The 20890-nt window shown below is 45.2% G+C and overlaps 1 protein-coding gene across 11 annotated transcripts in view; it reads right to left on the bottom strand.

Moving 5' to 3' along the window:
- Positions 1–5752: 5752 nt before the first annotated feature.
- The window catches only part of P4HA2 (prolyl 4-hydroxylase subunit alpha 2), a 34868-nt gene continuing 19730 nt past the window's right edge, over positions 5753–20890 (bottom strand). For 8 of the 11 annotated variants that reach the window (XM_045999905.1, XM_045999909.1, XM_045999904.1 and 5 more), the window contains 7 exons: positions 17135–17205; positions 16789–16888; positions 10867–10920; positions 10261–10326; positions 8411–8479; positions 7964–8060; positions 5753–6231 (listed from right to left, as the gene is read on the bottom strand). In XM_045999905.1, the coding sequence (XP_045855861.1) occupies positions 6161–6231; positions 7964–8060; positions 8411–8479; positions 10261–10326; positions 10867–10920; positions 16789–16888; positions 17135–17205 (528 nt within the window). In that variant the 3' untranslated portion in view covers positions 5753–6160. Of the gene's footprint in view, positions 6232–7963; positions 8061–8410; positions 8480–10260; positions 10327–10375; positions 10436–10866; positions 10921–16788; positions 16889–17134; positions 17206–20890 lie in introns of all 11 variants that reach the window. The other 3 variants (XM_045999911.1, XM_045999913.1, XM_045999915.1) reach the window with 2 other exon arrangements.

The following is a 20890-nucleotide window of genomic DNA, read 5'->3' as shown; positions in this document are numbered from 1 at the left end:
TGTTGTGGCCAGTTGTTTGGTCAAACAGTAGTCTGGATCTTCATCTCACAAATTAGACTGTTGTACAAAACAACCTTAAGCCTACGTGTAGAACAAAAAGGACGTTTATGTTACTAGGCAACCAAGAGAGGACTATAAATAGTAGAACTATCAAAAAGTAGCAAAGGGTGGGTGAGATATAATGAAGGATAGTGAAAATAGCTAGATGATCATCTCTCAAATTTCCAAAGTGTTAAAATCAAGAGATAGCGCTTTGCAGGCATATGATTTACAGTTGGAAAAATGAAAACAGACAGTGGAAAGAGGTAGCAGAGGAGAGCAATAGGGTGGGGAAAATTATTCATGGTTAGCTCTTGTTCTTTAAATTTCAAAGCCATGTGCATGTATTTTTAACTGGGATAGCAGAGAAAGCAAATTATTACCTATGCTTCAAGCCCCAGATCTAACGTTGCCTACTGTAGTGCCAACTTCCTGGTTAAGTTAGATACTTTTCCTACTACTTAAGCACTTGGTTCTCTGTTGTCAGACTTCTATTTTACTTACCTATTTAGGAATCTTTTACATTACTCCAAATTATTTAAAGGTAAAAGCAGTATTTTATCTTTGCTTCCATATCAGATCTTTTGTAACTGTTACATGGATGAAATATAAAAATAAAGATTTACTTATTTGAGAGAGTATGTGCAGGGAAGGGGCTGAGAGTCCTAAGCAGACTCCATGCTGAGTGCAGAGCCCAACATGGGGCTCACTCTCACCACCCTGAGATTACAACCTAAGCTGAAACTAAGAGTCAGATGCTCAGCCAGTGTGCCATCCAGGTGCCCCCAAAATACAAATTATTTTGAGCAAACATTTTGGGCAGCTTCCAGATCAGGATTTGATTCCCTGGCTTTTCACTGACCAGCACTGAAATCTCATGTGACCTCAGGTACATTACCTAACATTTCTGAGCTCCAGCTTGTTATTCTAAAGGTTTGCCTAAAAACCTGTTATTCTCAAGTGAATTTGCCTAGCAAATTCCCAAATGCATAGTGAAATGCTCAATTCTTTAGTGCCATATTGAACATGTTAATGCTAAGCTAAGTTAATATAGATTACTGAAAATAGTTTCCTGTCTCTAATTTTGTCCTTTGTTTCCAGGACCACAATGAGATTGGTAGGTAAGCACCAAGAAATAACAGATTCCTTAATGGTTGACTCCATGCTTAAAGCAGGAAATGTTCAAAATTAATGTGAAACATCTTGTTAGGCCATATAACAAAGGAAGATACCAAAGATAAGTTTTTCTGTATCTCTGTTTTATTTCACACGAAAATGAATTTTAAACTCAAAAGAATAAGAGACATCCACTCCCAGCTAAGAAGGAGTAGATTCTGGTGGACCAACAGAACCAAGTTGCTGGTGGTCAAACAGAACCATGACAGTTGCATAAAACCTCTTAAAAATCTGCTTTAAGGCATCAAAGGACTGCTAAAGCAAATAGGACTTGAGCATCAAAATCCCAGGAAAGAATGATTCTCAAGTCGGTGAGCCTAAAGTCCTTAGTCTCTTTTATCCTTAGATCATGTTTTGATTATAGGCATGGCATAAAAACTGAGAATGCAGATAAAGGATCCAAGAAATGGGCAGTTGCTAAGAGGCAGAGAAACCATCAGACATCATGGCAGTCTCGATGGGTTATAAAAGGTAAAAATTAGACTAATTTGTTGAATATTGAATAGAAGGGAAGGGTGGAGAGCTTAGTCAACCACTCAGCCTGTTCACCCATTTAGACGTTTTCTGAATTCTGAAGCTACGCAGAATGTAAAGTTAAGAAGGAGGAAAACCTATAAAGAAAAATGAGTTTTTCAGGCAGTATCTAGATACTAAGGATACAAAGATTAGAGCTGTACAACTGACAGAGGGACAGATCCAGTTAGCACTCTGGGCACTCAACTGGAAAACCCCTAGAGGACTAATTCTCTTAAGCGGGGGAAGGGGGAATGAAGATAAACCAGAAGTAGTGTCAAGAAAACTGAAACCCAGCCTTAATTAAGTTAGCTGAGACTCTGATTAGATTAAGTTGATCAGTCCCCACTCTACCTAGTAGAGGAAAAGGATGAACCCATTGTGTAGGACATTGTCACCATCCAGAGACTCTATAATTTGTCATACACAATGTTGAGCATCCAGTCAAAATTTATCAGCCATACCAATAGAAAGGACTAAATGATCAGCAGCCAAGAGAGAGGGGAAAAAAAAAAAAAAGATCTACAGAAAATTTTTATCATGGAGTTATCAGACAAGAACTTATTATTTTTTTTAAAGATTTTACTTATTTGAGAGAGATAGCAAAAGAGAGATCACGAGCTGGCGGGGAAGGGCAGAGGGAGAAGCAGACTCACTGCTGAGCAGGGAGCCAAGTGCAGGACTCAATCCAAAGACCCCAGGATCATGACCTGAGCCGGAGGCAGATGCTTAACTGACTAAGCCACCCAGGCACCTAGACAAGAGCTTTTAAATAGCTGATTCATTAGTTGGAGAAAAACACGGACAAAACACAAAGATTAGTTCCCTGGAGAATTAGAATCTATTAGAAATTGAATGGGTAGATATTCTAGAACTGAAAAATATAAGAACTGAAATTAGGAAGTCAGTAGATGGGTTTAGGAGAAGTGATAAATTAACTGGAAGACAGAAGAACAGAAAATATTTAGTATGAAACACAAGTGGGGAAAAAAGGATGAGAAACAGGAGAAGAGTATCAAACCTGAAACTAAAAAGGTCTAACATCCAGATTATTGGAGTCTCACAGAAGACACAAAAAAATGAGACCGTAACTTGTTAAAGACAACCTACAAATTCAAAAACCCTGTACACCTCAAGCCAGAAAATAACAAGAAACCCACCATAAGCACATCATAGTAAAACCACCAAAAACCATAACAAAAGTCTTAAAAAGCAGACAGCAGGGAGGTGATGGGGGGTGGGAATTACTTTCAAAGGAGTAACAAAAGGACAAAAGAGCTGAATTTTCAACAGGAATGGTGTAAGCCTGGAAATGGTGGAATTACATCTTTAAGCTGGCTAAAGAAAAACATGTAGATGAATTTAATAGAGTAGAGAATAAACTGGGTGCCTGGGTGGGCTTAGCCTCTGCCTTCCACTCAGGTTGTGATCTCAGGGTCCTGGGATCAAGCTCCACACAGGGCTCTCTGCTCAGCAGGGAGCCTGCTTCCCCCTTCCTCTCTGCCTGCCTCTCTGCCTACTTGTGATCTCTCTCTGTCAAATAAAGAAATTTAAAAATCTTAAAAAAAAAAAAAAAAAGAATAAACTAGAAAACAATTGTAAAAATTACCCAAAATATACTATAGTTACAAAAAAAAAAAAAATGAAAGCAGGTTAAGAGTTAAGAATAGTATGATATAGTCTAATTTACATATAATCAGAGTTCCAGAAGGAACATAGAAAATACTAGAAGAGAAAATGGAGATGCCTGGGTGGCTCAGTCACCTAAGCAGCTGCCTTTGGCTTGGGTCATGATCCCAGGGTCCTGGGATTGAGCCCTGCATCAGGCTCCCTGCTCGGTGGAGAGCCTGCTTCTCCCTCTCCCTCTGCCTGCTGCTCTGCCTACTTGTGCTCACTCTCTGTCAAATAAATAAATAAATCCTTTTAAAAAAAAGAGAGAGAGAAAATGGCTTAATAGTTTTCCAAAACTGATTAAAGAGATTACTACATACCTTCGAGAAGCTTGAAGACTGTCAAATGGTGGGAGTGGGGATGACCCACCTAGCATGCCAATAATTTTTCCATTGTTTCTTAGCTCTGAGCAAATCTTTCCATACTCTTGCTGCTATACTGGAGGTGCAACTCTGTAAATTGTGTTTCCCATATTCCTTCACCAGCTGACATCCTGTTAGGATCTGCCAATAGAAGGTCTAGAAGATTACATGGCATTAGATAAGTGACAGGTGCCCAAATCCAGCAATTTTTTTTTAGAAGAGTTATCATTTTATATATTAAAAGCCACTGAGATTTAGAGGTTTGATTACTACTGTAGCATAATCCTATTCTATCCTAACAAAATATGCAAGAAGATTTTAAGTAGACCCTTGCACCAAGAAAAATAAAGCCCAGGTATATGAAAGACATTAACGTAAAAGACAAGACTATAATGCTTTTGGCAAAGAATATAGGAAATACCTTCATCATTTTGGAGAATAAAACAATTTCTTAAACAAAATATAAAAAGCATTAAATCAAGAAGGGAAAGCTTGATAAATCTGACATAAAAATAAAGAACTTCTTAAGAAAAAACTTAGACTGAAAAGACAAACTAGAAAAAGGAAGATACTTGCAAAAAAAAAGGGAAGATACTTGCAAAACCTATAGCTTATGTCTATAACATGCTAAAAGTTCCAGTCAATCAGTGAGATAAAGACTTGAAAAGACACTTAAAGATGGAAACTAGGGACTAATAAAAAGGTATTCAATGTCATCAATAATGATGTTAAAATAGATAATAATATGCATATAATAAGCTAGCTGTGGCACCTGTAGGGTGGCTCAGTCAGTTAAGCGTCTGCCTTTGGCTCAGGTCAAGATCCCCAGGGTCCTGGGATTGAGCCCCTTATTGGGCTCTTTGCTCAGTGGGGACCCTGTTTCTCCTTCTCCCTCTGCCCCTCCTCCAGCTTGTACTTTCTCTCCCTCGCTTGCTCATTCTCTGTCTCTCAAAATAAATAAATAAAATCTTTTAAAAATTGCTAGCTAAAATGCAGATGTTTGACAATACCAGATACTGGAGAAGGTTGGAATAACAAGAATTCTCATTCACTCCTGATGAGAGTATGGATAACCACTCTGGAATACAGTATATGTTGAAGACTAATTACTAAAACTCCACATATCCACTGCTAGGTATATATTCTATAGAAATGTGTTTATGTGTACCAGGAATCATGTATAAAAATGTAAATGGTAGTTTTTATAATATACAAAGATTGAAGCCAGTTCAAATTATCTATTAACAGTACATTGGCTATGTTATATACTGTCACATTAACAAAACTGCTTCTCTACAAATTAAAACAAACCAGAGCTACACAACAGGAATGAATCTTAAAAAGATGTGTCAAACTTTAAAAGAAGCCCAACACCCTTAAAAATACATGATTCCATCTGCAAAACATTCAAAATCAGGGAAAACAAAATAACTACTTATTTAGGGAAGCAGACAGATAGTAAAATTACAAGCACAAAGGAGTACCTGCCACAAATCACTAGACAATGGTTACCACTAAGGTACTGGAAGCAGGACAGAAGATAGGATCCAGAAGAGGGTTACAACGGACTCCTGAGGAGCAAATTTGAAAATGATCCCTTCTCTAACCTGGGTGGTGGTCATATGAGTGCTTATGTTCACCTTCATATTCTTTAAATTGTACATCTACGTTTCAAAGTTCTATGTATCTCCAAATTTTTAAATAAGAAATTTTAAAAAAATATTTTCAGATTTTAATAGCAAAATACTCATGAACATACATGATCACTATGTTCTCTGGAAAGCAAGGAGAGACTGTTTCCCTCACTTTCCAGAAAGGATACCAAAGTATGGAACTGTAAGTGTTGAAACAAGATCTAGAACCCAAGGTCAAGGTTTTGCCAATCAAGTATTCACTACCCAGATTCTCCCAGCACAGAGGAGATGCATAGGAAAGAAATTGGAAACGTGGTATAAGCTCCCCCATCTCAAAAAAGACTCCAAATAAGGCTCTTTAAGGCTTCCGGCAGGGACACTTTATTTTTTGGTTAAAGCCACATTGACTGAAATGCCATAAAAACAAACATGTAAACAAGGTATCAGAACTTTGGTTCACTGAAAACACCTCACACCTAAAACATCTGAGGTACAAAGGCACCTTGCTAGGTGCTAGATAGCCTGATTCTGCTGCAGCCACCCTGACCCAACTTTTGTAGCCAGAGGTGGCACAGGCTGACCAGAGAGGTCAGGATCCAGGTCACCCAGGACCTTCCCCAGTCGGTTCTCCCTTCGCTCCAGACAAACATTTATTCCCACAAAGTCCCAAGTGATAGGGCCTGGAACATACAAAGGTGTCTGTCATGTTGAACTTGTGGAGGACATGGGCTGTAGGGCCAGGAAAGGGAGGGGCAGAAAACGAAGTCAGTCAACTTCTGTTGATCCACATGGCCTCAAGAACTCCTGTCCTCGTTCATGGAACCACTTATTGGAGACTGTGAACAAAAGGAATGTATGTTACAATCCTGTTGGTTAGTTTAGCAGCCAGAATGAATGACTCCCATTCATGATGAACCCCACACTGGGCCTTGGAACTCAAACATGAGTAAGATATGGTCTCATACCTCAAGTTGCTCATGAGCTGGTAAGGAAGAGCTCTGTATAAATAGATGACTGTTCAAAGGTGATAAAAGATACATACGTGTACATTGCCTTGGAAACTGAACCAAAGGGCATCTAACCATGAAGAGGAGACTCCAGGCTGGGACAGAATACTGAACAGGAGTTATCCAGGGAAGAAGATGGATATACCAGATGACTCCTTTATCAAGGTAGTCCAAGAAGTGGAAACAGGATGAGAAAGACATCAAGGCATGAACCACCCTGGCATGTATAAGGGACCTCAAGTGGCTTGATATTATTGGGAAGGAAGTGAGATATAGAAGCTAAGGGCGAGGAAGCCTGTCAGGACTGTGGAGGGCCTGGACATCAACCTCAAGACCTGGGGGCCAGCCGACCCAGTGTGTGTACTTTGGGCAGCAGAGGAGCAGAGCCGGTGCTAGCACTGTCATCTGAAGCTGTGCCCCCAATCCATGTGACACGCCAGTTCATTCCTTAACACAGACTCTTAGAATGATAAAACAAATTTATTCCAATGCACTACTAAAGCCATAGAGCTTTTAAAGTAGAAATGCACTTAGTCGAAAAAAATTGTTTACAAAGCTTAAAATGAATAAACAGCAATTTTCTACCCAACCCTTCCACTACCAAACCCGACTTCAAGAGGACACTCAATACCTTTCATTGTTTCTTCTATTTAACCACATATTTCTAAATAACATGCTTATACTGCTCTCTTGGCTTTTAATTTTTTAATTCTTTTATTCTACCTCTAAAACACATACTTATCACATCCTGTCTTCCCAATAGTGTTAAATCACAAATTTTAATTAAATCAACATACAGTGCTTTCATTATCATGTCACGTAAATGTTGCTCATGCCTGAGCCACCCAGCAGTGTATGCTGACATTTCTCATACAACGTTTTCTTTTCCTTGAAGTCAGCAATTGTTCATTTTGTTTCTAATTGCTTAACTTTCTGTGAACCTACCACTCTTACCCCCCAAACTCTCCAAGAGGTATAAACCCCTCTGTTTGCAATCACTTCCTATCATCCTCACCCAAGCCTCTCTCTGGTTCACCATAGCTGCTTCCAGAACAAAGCTCAAAGCTCTGGCTTCGGTCTCTGTAATATGGTCCCAGACTTGAGCCTCATGTTCTGGTCCCTGTGCCACAGGCCTCCCCTTATTCAAGGGACAAAATAGCTGGACCCCACGCCCATGATGCCAGTTTTAGTATGGCCCTTGTTCCATGTGAGCCTTGCTTGTCTGGGTCACCCCTTCCCCATTCTGATTCCAGTTCTCTCCCACTGCTCACTCAGAACCCCTGCCTGAGGCCACTCCTCTGGGAGCCATCCTGGACCTACAGTGGCTGTGCAGCTATTCTTCCTTGGAGATCCCTCAGCTCTGTGGACATCCCTGAGCATGTTCCCAACCAGCTGTCCTGGCCCATAATCAGCTTTAAGGACAGCTACATGGCTGGATGAGGCAACCAGTTAGCAGGGGGGAAAGGAAAAACTCAAAAAGGAAAACAGTCTTGGCACTGTGAAAATAGGGCAGCAGGCACCTCCCAACTCAGAGTCTAAGGCCCAGGCTAAGGCCACTCACCCCATTTGCAGCCCACAAGCACGGGACAGGCAGCGTGTCTCGTACGGTAGTCACCTTCCCCGCTCCGCAGGAGGTTGTACCAGAATACAGCTGTGCCCTAGGAAAAAGAGACAGTCCATCAGACAACACTCTTAGATATGGGGCTCAAGGACTTGACCCTAAACACCTCCCTAGGCAGAAACACCCTCACCTTCCTGTGTACAAAGGGACAGGGCCCTGGCATTCCAGCAATATAGAAGCATCCACCCTTCACAGTGGGGCAGGTGTTTAATAACCCACCTTCCCCCACCCTTCCCAGCCCATCTCCCTGAGATGGCATGAAGCCGAGGCTACAATGTCAGAGTTCAGGCAAGGAGGGGCTAAGGCCTCACTTCATAGTAAGAGTCAAGCAGTCAGGGAATGGGAACTGGGAGCTTCAACCTGTGACCCACAAAAACTAGAACTTACCTTCTTTGGCCAAATCGCAGCCCCCAGATCAGGAAAAACAGTGGCACCACCAGCTTCTACATCACTCATCTGGGAATACAAAGCATAGAGCTTGGCCCCTGTACTCAAAGCTCTCAGAGCAACTGAGCCACCTAGTATGCAAATTAGTATGCAGATTATCTTTCCTGAGCCGGAGTGGTACTGCTTGAAGGCTCTGCTCCACAGCCAGCCCTTCCACCAAGAGAAGCTCATCCCATGCACTACCCCTCCCTAAACTCTGCTTCATCTGTGTGGTTCATCAGAATAGTCGTATGCCAGGGACACTGGAGAGCGGTAGCCCTGCAGGAGACCCAAACCCTGGCTGTCCTTGGATGGGAACAATCCGAGTCTGTACATGGAAAATGCCTGATGGACCCCTCGCTCTCGCATCAGCATCCAGCCTGGGCCACACCTTGGGCACTGTGCCCTGGGAACTGCCCTAACTCAAAGCTCCCTGCTGCTCCCAACACCATCTGTAGCCCCCTCTGCGGGCTCTGTTTCTCAGTTCTAGCACCACCCTCACCTTCCCAGAACGGCAGCCCTCCCCCAGGGCCAGCGCGGTGATTACACAGGGTATGGTTCCACAGGCCCTGCTTTCTCCCAGGGAGGCCTCCAACTACATGGAACACAAGCACCACGGTATGGAGGCTACACTTAGGACCATAAAATGGGCCTCAACTGCTGCCCAAGGCACCACTTTGCTCTCATCTGGCTCACTTCAAGTATTTTTTTGTCTATGATGTAATAAAACATGGAGTTTTAAAAATATTTCCACAGGATGCATGCCAGACAGACTAAAAAGCACTCAACAGACATATGGTAAATGAGTAAGATGAAAACATTTGATGGCTTCCCACAGGCTTAGGGATCAAATCCAGGCTCTTTTCCAGAACCCAAAGGCCCTGTCCATCTCAGCAGCCATTCTCTCGCTCCAGCCACTCTCGCCTCAAGCACTGCCTCTGAGTCACACCAGTCTTCTTCCCTTTTTCCACTATGCCCAGCTCCTTCCCTTTTCCAGGTCTCCAGACATTCTCCCCTCCACCAGAAACCATGTTCCACCAACTAATTTCCACTCAACCTGCAAGCAAGTCTCCTTTGACACATTACTCCACAGGGAGGCCTTCTCTGAACCTAAACCCTGAGCCACTTTTTCAAGGTACTTGTCCCCATAGTAACTAAATAAATTACCTCTCCTATGGTTAAAGCAAGTCTCTCATGTTAGACTGTAAAGCCCACAAGAGACTCCACATGTCCTGCTCACTAGCACGTTCATGGCCAGCCCCAGAACATAATAACTACACACAAAAACATAAATGAGACATCAAAGGAAAAGGTGGCCACAGGATTCTGTCTCTAAGTTACCTGACATTCTGTATGCCTCTTTAGAGCAGGCTCTCTCAGCAGAGGGGAAAGCAAACTGCTCCTCGTGTGAGAGGTAAACCTGACGGCCTGTGGCTGGAGCACAGGCAGCAGATGGGAGGCAGGCCACTGAGCTCTGGGGAAACAAAGGCAGCTTTCATTTAGGAGGGCCTGATGGCAGCCTCCTCACTCTGCTGCCAAGGATGGAACTCTCCAGAGCACTCACCCCAAAAGTCCTGACTAGCACTGGGCCCATCAAAAAGAGCCAGGAATATGAATGTCAGGGGTGTGGGTGAGCACACAGATGGGAACACAGGCCAAATCTCTCCTCCAGCCAAGAAGAGTGCTGAGGGTCAAAAGGGTCAAGCCACTGAGCGACAGCTGTTGGTATCAGCCCTGGCAAGCGGGGATATGAGATAGCACTCTGGACCCAGATTCCCCGAAGGCCCATTTGCTGCATGCATCATACTCACGTAGTTTAAGAACGTGGCCACACGATTCCCCGTCCCTAAACGCTTGAAAGCATCTTGCTCATTTTTCTATAAAATTAAGTGAGAATGAACAGGTGGACCTGGCCCCAATACTTACATAGTTAAGAAACGTCGCTAACCTATTTCCCTCCGTTTTGAGGCCGCTGTCAAAAGGTCGCTGCAACAAACAACAACTTTCACCTACGTTTGCAGATGATTCCACCCCCCACTTACAGGACTGGGGCCAAAAGGGTCAAGGGACAACACTAAGCATGTGTTCCATACATCAGCCAGGACCATGGTTTTTCCTTTCAGCAAAGAAAACCCTGGCCAGGGCACAGGGGGACAGGGTCAGGAACAGCTTTCACAAAGACCTAGTCAGGGCCCATGCTTTATATCATGGCACAGTGAAACAACTAGGCTGCACTGGGCTCCAAAGGCCCCATGTTCCTGATTTGGACTTTTCCAGGAATAAAGACTTGGTCCTGGTAAGGCATGGGGTGGGGGGTGGGGGGCGCTGATGTCGAGGCTGAAATGTTCCAAGAAGCTTCAGCTTTCTCAAGTCAGAAGGAGCAGGGTCCTCTACAACACCCATGGTTTGGACCTTACCCTAGAGAAGTCAAAATGTGGCTCGTATTGTCCTCCCATTCCATAATTAGCAACCTGGTGGGAAAGAATAGCAACAGACCTTGTCAGCAGCATGAACAGTCCTGAAGCAGCCCATCTCCACAGGGACACTGTGTCCCCCAACATGAACTAAAATAACCTGCATCCTTAATAACCAGAACCCCCAAGTGCATCCTCTCGAAAGTAGATGGTAAGTATGCCCTGCCAGCACAGAAAGCCCACGTGCATCAAATGTATCCATGGCTCTGTCGCAGAGTCAGGCTGCAGCATAAATGGGGAACCTGCAGGCAGCCCCTGTGGAGAAGCTCCAGCCCTTCAGGGACTGTCAGAGGGCAGAAGAGAGTGTTTTCCTTGAGACATGCCCTGGCTGGGGCCCTATCTGTGTGCAGGATGATAGAAAGATAATCCAAGGAAATCCAATAAGAAACTCAAGACAGGAACTTTGCTTTTATGCTAGTTCAGTAGCTCCTGAGGACCTGACACCGCCCCTACCCCAGGTCACTTCACCCTGGTTGCTGTCCCAGGTCAAAGGGAGCCGGCAGAACATACCCTGCTCCCTCTCACAGTGCTTGCCTGCACGGAGTAGCTGTGCATCCAAGTGAAACAGCAGGCCCCGGGGCAGCTGAGGACTGCGGCGCCCTCAGCGTCCCCAGAGGGAGCCTGTGCCTGGAGTAGGACCTGAGCCATCTTAACTTCCGCAACTACCAGACATCATTAATTGGATTATAAGCTGCAAATGCCTGACTGAACAGTTTACCAGCAAAATGTAAGTCTTAAGTCAAACACGGTTATTCTAGCCACAGTGGACAGAATGAGAGACAAAATTCAAGACAAAGTGCAGAGTCTGATAAGGAAGATGATAGATCAGGTGGTACCACCGATGTCCACCTGGGAACACTTGGCTACTGTATTGTACTGAAACCCTGAAAACCTCTGGGGCTCAGCTATCGGTATTCAGGAAGTTGGGTTTTTTTTGTTTTGTTTTGTTTTGTTTAGGAAGTTGGTATTTTTTGCATATCCTTTTTGGCGATTCCAACAGTCAGATGTGAGAGTCTGCAAATGTGGCAATAATGAAGACCTATAGACATGAGGGAGAGAGTAGGAAGGGGAATACTTTACCAAAAAAAAAGAAATCCTCTTATTGGAAAAGAAAGCAGGATCTATCAAATGTGATGTAGTGAATTGGGACAGCATGATTTTCAGTGTCTGCAAAATTAAAAATTTGATATGAAGAAAATATGCTATCACAAGCTGCTTCAGCCTTCAAGATGCCTGCACCAGAAATACCTGGAAATCCTGTCAACAGTTCAAGAAGGCCAGATTCAGCAGATGGCCCTAAGCCTGGAGGTATATCTAAGAAGGGAAGTGCTGCAGCCATTGATAAAGTCATATTACAAACACTTTCGTTGGGTCCACGTGTTGGGAACTTGGAAGAAAATTTCCAACATGACTGGGATTAGGGTGCCAATGCTCTCTGCAAAATTTGATCACCGCTTGTTGTGGGAACTGCAGAAAATGACTATATTTTCCAATACTCCCATTTGCGGGATGGGATGCTTAAACTTGCAGATGTCATGGAATGAAAGAAGCCACATCACCACAGCAGGCTCATCTTTTAACAGTTTTGGGAATCCCACTGGATCATGCACCGATGCTATTGTGTTTACACTATTTAATACTGTCCCCAAAGAATGCAAGTGTCATGGGAGGTGGTGGATGTGCAATTGTGGATGTGGGAAAACTCCAAGCCCAGACTCACAACTTTAATAACAAGCAACTATACATCAAAACTGATTCCTTGGCTAAAATTAACAAGTCAGGAAATGATATATGTTGGCGAGGATGCAGAGAAACGGGAACCCTCCTACACTGTTGGTAGGAATGCAAGCTGATGCAGCCACTCAGGAAAACAGCATGCAGCTTCCTCAGAAAGTTGAAAATAGAACTACCCTACGACCCAGCAATCACACTACTGGGTATTTACCCTAAAGATACAAATGTAGTGATCCAAAGGGGCATGTGTACCCCAATGCTTATAGCAGCAATGTCCACAATAGCCAAACTATGGAAAGAACCTAGATGTCCATCAACAGATGAATGGATAAAGAAGATGTGGTGTATATATACATGCAATGGAATATTACTCAGCCATCAAAAATGGAATCTTGCCATTTGCAACAACACAGATGGAACTAGAGTATATAATGCTAAACAAGATAACTCAATCAGAGAAAGACATTCATCATGTGATTTTAATCACATGTGGAATTTAAGAAGCAAAACAGAGGAGCATATGTGAAGGGAGGGAAAAAATAAGATGAAATTGGAAAGGGAGACAAATCATAAGAGACTCTTAATCACAGGAAACAAGGGTTGCTGGGGGGCATGGGATAACTGGGTAATGGGCATTAGGAGGGCATGTGACATAATGAGTCCTAGGTGTTAAATGCAACCGATGAATCACTGAACTCTGCCTCTGAAACTAATAATACACTATGTTAATTAATTGAAGTTTAAAAATAAATAAATACCACCCCCCCAGCCAAAAAACACCCTGATTCCTGTGAGAGCATTCATTTGAATCATTAGATGTGTTGTTACAAAAATAGAAGAGCCGATCATTTGAAAACCATGGGTATGGGGCGCCTGGGTGGCTCAGTGGGTTAAGCCGCTGCCTTCGGCTCAGGTCATGATCCCAGGGTTCTGGGATCGAGCCCCGCATCGGGCTCTCTGTTCAGCGGGGAGCCTGCTTCCCTTCCTCTCTCTCTGCCTGCTTCTCTGCCTACTTGTGATCTCTGTCTGTCAAATGAATAAATAAAATCTTTAAAAAAAAAAAAAAAAAAAGAAAACCATGGGTATTTATCATACTGAAGTCAGAGTGAAGACAAAAAAAATGGTCAGAAATTACTTTTTTAGTAAAGCTGAGACATCAAGTCAGAAGTACGTTCAATCTTAGAGAATTCCGTCAGTGTAGCATCTCCTCCACTATCAGACAAGCCTTCATCCAATTCATAAGAAAGCCTCAATTGCTTTTTCTTCCAAATGATCGATTGCAAACACATCGGCCACAGGTGAAAGAGTGTCAACAGGGAGCAGAAGAACCAGCTCCTTTCCAGAAGCCTGTAACATTCTGAGGGGCCAGGGGGTACAGGCTCTTGCTGGTACCTAGGCACTGGTTATACCACAAACAGTCCATGCTGAATGAGCACCTAGGGGGAGGTGCTGAAACCCAGGTCCCTGTCCCCCAGACCACAGAGGGTCAAAGCTTTCAACACTGCCGGCAGGCAAAGTTAATGCCAATATAGTTCCTAGGAGGAGACAAACAAAAATGGGGCCTCAGTGCCTGGGCAGTGTGGTCTGGGTCTTCAGAAGAGCCTTGACTGTTAGAGCCCCTCCACACAGAGTCCTGGCATTTGGATCCCACTCATCACTGACCTACAAAAGGATGATAGGCCAAACTTGATGGAGCCAGGGTTGTGGCAGAGGAGCCAGTCCAAGTATGAAGCTGCTGCCTTCTCGGCTGCATGTGAGATAGCATACAGAGCGTGTAGCCAGGGAGTCAGCCAGGAGGGCAACAGTGGCACAGGTCCCATCCAGTCTCTTCAGCCCACTGGTCCAGGGTATGGGATCAGGCAAACAGAATGCTGTCCTCGATGGGGGCCATGAGAGTCCTAACACTGGCTCTGACCGCGAAAGATGTTTTATAACAGACCTGCTCCACAGAGACAGGAAACCCAACAATGCCAACAGACAACAGAGATGCACCTAGTGCACTGAGAGTCCCTACTGCTCCTGAAATGGTGGAAGTGGGAGATGTGGCAGAAGTCCTCTATCAATGTGCTTGTTTATGGAACTACCTTAAAATTAAATTAAGCTTGGGGTGCATGCGTGGCTCAGTTGGTTAAGCATCTGACTCTTGATTTCCACTCAGGTCATGATCTCAGGCTGGTGAGATCAAGCCTCAGCGTGGACTCTGCTTGACATTCTCTCTCTCCCCCTCACCCTCTGCCCCTTCCCCTGCTCACACACACTCTCAAATAAATAAAATCTTTTTTTTAAAGATTTCATTTATTTATTTGACAGAGAGAGAGACTGCAGAGAGAGAGAACAGAAGCAGGGGGAGTGGAAGAGGGAAAAGCAGACACCCCGCCAGGGAGCCTAACAGGGGTGGGGTTGGACTGCAGGACCCTGGGATCATGACCTGAGCCAAAAGCAGATGCTTAATGACTGAGCCACCCAGGCACCCCAATAAATAAAATCTTTAAAAAAAAATTAAATTGGGCTACTGGGTGGCTCAGTCATTAAGTGGCTGCCTTTGGCTCACGTCATGATCCCAGGGTCCTGGGATCAAGCCCTGTGTCAGGCTCCCCACTCAGTGTGGAGTCTGCTTCTCCCTCTCCCTCTGCCTGTCTCCCCAGCTCATGTACACATGCACTACCTCAAATAAATAAAATCTTCAAAAAAAAATTAAGTTTACAAACTCAACATTAAGTTGGATTGAACTGAAGATTATATAAAATTTTCACAACACTAAATGGTAATTAGCATGTATTTAAAAACTGGTGGATTTCACACAAATCCACAAAGAGGGTCTTCAAAATTGGTTTTCTGATTGCTGACAGAGCTACAGAAAAAACAAACAAACAAAACCTCAGTCATTTGCTTGATTAGAGAATCCTCTAAATGCTCTTCGGTTCAATATTCTAATGAAATCTATGGTTGCCAAGCCTAAAGATCAAAGGTGCAATCCTTAAATATACAGAAACTCTGGCCAGACAGACCCAGGGGACTCTTAAAAAATGCCAGTGAGGAGTACCTGGGTGGCTCAGTCGATTAAGCATCTGACTTTTTTTTTTTTAAGATTTTATTTATTTATTTGACAGACAGGTATCACAAGTAGGCAGAGAGGCAGGCAGAGAGAGAGGAAGGGAAGCAGGCTCCCTGCTGAGTAGAAAGTCCGATGCGATGTGGGGCTCGATCCCAGGACCCTGGGATTATGACCTGAGCCGAAGGCAGAGGCTTTAACCCACTGAGCCACCCAGGCGCCCCAAGCATCTGACTCTTAATTTCAGCTCAGATCATGATCCCAGGGTCACGGGATCAAGCCCCAAGAAAGGCTCTGCGCTCAGCGTACAGTCAGCCTGAGATTCTCTCTCTCCCTCTGCCCCTGCCCCTCCTCCCCCTGCTAGTGTGTATGTATGTGCTCTCTCTCTCAATAAATAAATAAAATCTTTTTTAAAAATGCCAGAAAAACTTCTCTGGCAGTGTCTCAGGTCATTACTTTACAAAAGAACCGAGAAGTTCCAATGTTCAGAAGGGAGCATGGACAAAACAGATTTGAACTCAATATACAATAGAGAATTTATTATTAGGAGCCCTACCCAACTGCCATGTGTCTTCACAAACACCTTCGAAATAAAGGCAGAAAGCCAGGGTTCCACAGGGGCTACTTTGAAAAAAGGTCTCCATTCTCATCAGCATCTCCCAACCTCTCACTTTTCTGACCAACATATCACAAAATACCTTACCTCCAGTTGCATGTGAACCACGGGCATCAGAACTATGACCTCTGCTTAGAAGTGTTCCTAACACAACGCAGGACTTCAGCTTCCACAGTCAAGAAATACAAATGGGTCTGCCATGCCCACCACCAATCCCTAGCTCCTCGTATGATACTTGGGCACATAGAAGATGATCACTACCTGTTGCATGATAAACTGTCAGAATGACAAGAGGCATGCTTACTTCTGGCTTCCCTGTGTGAGGTCACTCCATACCCAAAGCACTGTGCAGCCACACAGTTCACTGGGCAAGACTCCCGGAGCCTGGCTCTGGGCACCCTGCAAGACCTTTTAGCCAGAAACAGCCGCTTCCCAACCCCAGCAACCCGGGGGCCGGCCATACCTGCAGCAGTTCTGCAGTCTTTACGGTGAGCCCTGTGATGTGCTGCATCCGGCGATTCACTCGAGCCACAACGGGGTCATCGTCCTCCTCCAGCCATGAGCTAAGCCAAAGAAGGAAGAGAAAGGAAGGTGGGAAAGGCAGCTTACATGAGGTCTCACGATCTCCCCACCAGAGTCAGGGCCAGTACTAACAGGCAGTACAGGGTGAGTGTTCTACGTAGGGAAGGTGCTGGCAGGAAGGACAAGCCACGCCAAGCTCCCTGGAGTATAAACTAGGAAGCCCTGGAGATAGGGCTGGAGCAGCCACCCCTGCCACCGCCACCCTCGCCACCACCACCTCTGCTAACCTTTTGGAAACCCTGTAGCTGGCAACAGTGAGGACACCTGTCTTGGGATCACGTACAGTGGCTCGTGCAAGCTGGAAGGCAGGAAGAGAGGGCAGACTTATCCTTCTTTGCCTTGAGTGTTTTCCTAGAGAGACTGGGACCAGATCTGCCATTCAGACCAGTGGGGGAAAGAAGTTTTTCAGGCGGTTGGCCCTAGACGAGGCACTGTGATCCTGCAAGCCACACGAGGGCAGGAGTCTAAGGCCCCCACATTCCTGCTCTGCGGTCACCCCCGGGCCACTGCCCTGCTCTCATCCAGGTCTGTGCTGTCTGCAGAACTGTGCCTCTGGAGTCCCCTTTGACCATTCACCCATCTCATTCACCCATTCTCACCAGGCACAGATATCACCCCTGCCTGAGCACCACTCGTGCATGGCTACTCCCACCACATTCAGACTGTGTCTCTGTCCCTGAGCCTCAACCTTGCACGCTCCTCTTGACCTGGTCCTTCTCAACCACAGCAGCCTCCTCTGCCAAGAAACCTACCCAAAAGCCCTTCTGCTGCAGCAGCTCACACTGGGCTCCCACTGCTGTGAAGAGCAAAGATAGGAGGCACACCTTCTACTCACTTAGGAGCCTCACAAGGTCAGATGACAGCATCTGGAAAGGACTATACAAGTTGAAATACGTGATCTGCTGCCTGAAAGCCACCTACCTCTCCACATGTATGCTAACACACACACACATCCACAAACACCCCTGACCTATCTCATATCATCTCGCTCTCCACAGACAACTATAGTGGTGCTCCCAGGAAGCACATGCTGCCCAAAGGCAGCTCACCATGCTTCAGCTGTGCATGGTCCTAATGACCTCACATGGGTGGGCCCACAGACCCAGATATTCCCACCCAACAGCACTTCCCCCCAATTTCAATAAATACTTAATGAGCACCTGCTATGTGGCTGGCACTACACTGGGTGACCGAGACATGGCCCATGCCCTCACACAGCTCAGTCTGTGGGAAAGGCAGAAAACCAGCTGCCTAACCCCGCAGCACAACATGGGAGGAGCTGGGAGCAGGTAAGCTTCATGTCTGTGGAAGCTTGGTCTACACAGTCAAGCATGGTCAGGGGAGACCACCTAGCTGAGACCTAATGGGTAAGCAGGAGTTAGCCAGGTAGGGGAGCACTACAGAACAGCAATGCAGAGGTCCAGGCACAAAAATGGGTGTGACACCATGACCGTGGATTAGACGTTAGAGGTTAAGATGAGAAGAGGCCAAAGAGGCAAGTGGAGACCAGGCCTGGAAGCAAGTCTGTGGTGAACAAGAAATAGGGAAGGCAGGTAACAGACACTCACAATCACAATGTGGACACCTCAGGGAGAGCTGACTAACAAAGGGCTGGGGTGGTAACAAGGTGGCCAGAGAGGAGCTTCAGGCAGAGGGCAAGGCAAGAGTCGATGGCAGAAGGGATAGAGAGGTGTGGATGGACCAGAAGACTGGCCAGGAGACCACCTTGCCAGGACACTGTACTGCTGCACCCAGTTCTGGCAATGTGGCAGTGCACCCGGGACAGATGGCTTCCCTGAGCTCCTATCTATGATTCCTTCTGATGACAAGTGCAGCTGCAGCTAAGCCCCATCCAAACATCTAAGCCTCATCGCTGGCTTGACATCCACAAGGAGGCTGTGAGCAGCTGTGCTCTCCTCCCAGAGATAGGCAGGGCTATTTTGAAAGCAGGCCAGGGACCCAAAAAAGCAGCTGCCAGGCATTCTACACAGACCAAGTTAAACTCACAGGCTCTACTTCAAAGTCAGAATAGCATCTGTCCCTCACAGGCTCCAGAAAGGAGAGGTCAGCTTGTGACAGCCCATGTCATGGCTTCTATTCAAAGACAAGTTTCCCAACACTACCCCCCACACTGCCCCTGCCACACACGTGCACATACACACCCAGCATGAAAAGACACACAGAAATGTTTTAGTGCCTTCGCCTGAGGGACCACTGAGGAATCTCAGGAGGTCCTAGCATAACAAAGCCTCTCTCACCTGGCAACCAGAGAAAACAGTTTTCTTCCTTGGAGGACTTTGCAGCTGACCCAGGGAGTAGAAAGGGTGGATCCTGGTCCCCATTCTCCACACACACTTGCTAGATCATCCCTCAGCAACCTCAATGGCAGATTCTGGGTGCTAGATGTTCTTGGACCTCAAGCCAAGGTCGCTTCAAGATGAGGTGCAGGGTGGCCAGGATGGGAACCTATTTTCCGTCTCTCCACAAGTTTAGGGCCTCTTGGCCACTACAAGTCTATCAGGCACAAAGCAACAGAAGCTCCAGCTAAATGTCCCCCTTGTAATCACCAGTGATAGGAAAAGGGTGGGGACATGGTAGGAAGTGGTTCTCTGAATGACGTCAAATGGGAACAAATCTTGTATGAACTAGAAATACAAGAATAATTTTACAGCCTAATGACGCATGTACAAAACCAATGGTCAGCTGCATACTTAGCACCGAAATACCAGAGGGATCTCCAGGAAATTCAGGAAAAAGACTAGGATGCCAAATGTTAACAATGCTCAAGGAGTTCCGGGCAGTTCAATGAGATGATAAAAACAAAGGAAATATAATTATTAGGAAAGAGAAAACAATCTTTATTTGCAGCTGATGATAGTGTCTGAACAATGCAAGAGAATCGGCTAAAAAATCAAAGAGTAGTAAGTTGAACAACTAGCTGCACTCTGCACAGGTCTGTTTCCCTGTGGGTAAATGAAGACAGTAACAGTGCGCTTACCAGATGTGATAGTTAATGTATGTTTAAGCACTTAAAACAGGGCCTGTATCACACTTAAGAACTCGGAAAACAGGGGCACTTGGGTGGCTCAGCTGGTTACGAATCCGACTCTTGATTTCAGCTAGGGTCATGATCTCAGGGTTGTGAGATGGAGCCCTGAGAAGGCTCCACGCTCAGCGGCAGTCTGCTTGAGATCCTTTCCCTCTGCCCACCTCCCCCGCTCACCCTCACTCATGCATTCTCTCTCTCAAACAAATAAATCTTAAAAACAAACAAACAAACAAAAACCACCTCAGGGGCACCTGGATGGCTCAGTTGGTTAAGCATCTGCCTTCGGCTCAGGCATGAGCCCAGGGTCCTGGGATCAAGCCCCATGTTAGCAGGGAGCTTGCTACTTCCTCTCCCTCAGCCCCTCTCCCCCACCTGTGTTCTCTCTCACTCACACTGCTCCCTCTCTCTCAAATAAATAAATCTCCAAAAAAGAAAAGAACTCAGTAAACATTTGCTGTTATTATGAAATGTATTTTTATAATCAATACTTCAGCATATAAAATAGTAAACTAATAAAATGATGTAAGCAGTGAAAATATGATGATAAAAAAACAACAAAATCTACCTAGGAATAAACCTAACAAGAAACGTGCTGAGCATGTATGAATAAATTTTATAAGATAGGTATAAATAGAGAGACCCAGAGTGGGGATGAGAAGACTGAACACTGTAAAGATGTTCATTGTCCATGTCAATCACTTCTTCACAGCACTAACTGGGATCTCCACACGACCCAGGATGGTAACACCCTATGGTAGTTCCCCAAAACTCACCCACACACCAGCCCCCCAGCAGGAGAGTTGACACTTCCCGCTGTGGACCTGCCCTGCGCCCCAGGAGTCCTTCTGTCATAGCACTTGGCGGTCCACATTGCTTCCTTCAGTTTTCTTTGCCACTGGACCATGAATCCACAAGATCAAACTGAGTCTTCAGT

This window comes from Meles meles, chromosome 3 (assembly GCF_922984935.1).
Source record: "Meles meles chromosome 3, mMelMel3.1 paternal haplotype, whole genome shotgun sequence".
Classification (NCBI taxonomy): domain Eukaryota; kingdom Metazoa; phylum Chordata; class Mammalia; order Carnivora; family Mustelidae; genus Meles; species Meles meles.
This window is presented reverse-complemented; position numbering and strand designations above follow the sequence as displayed.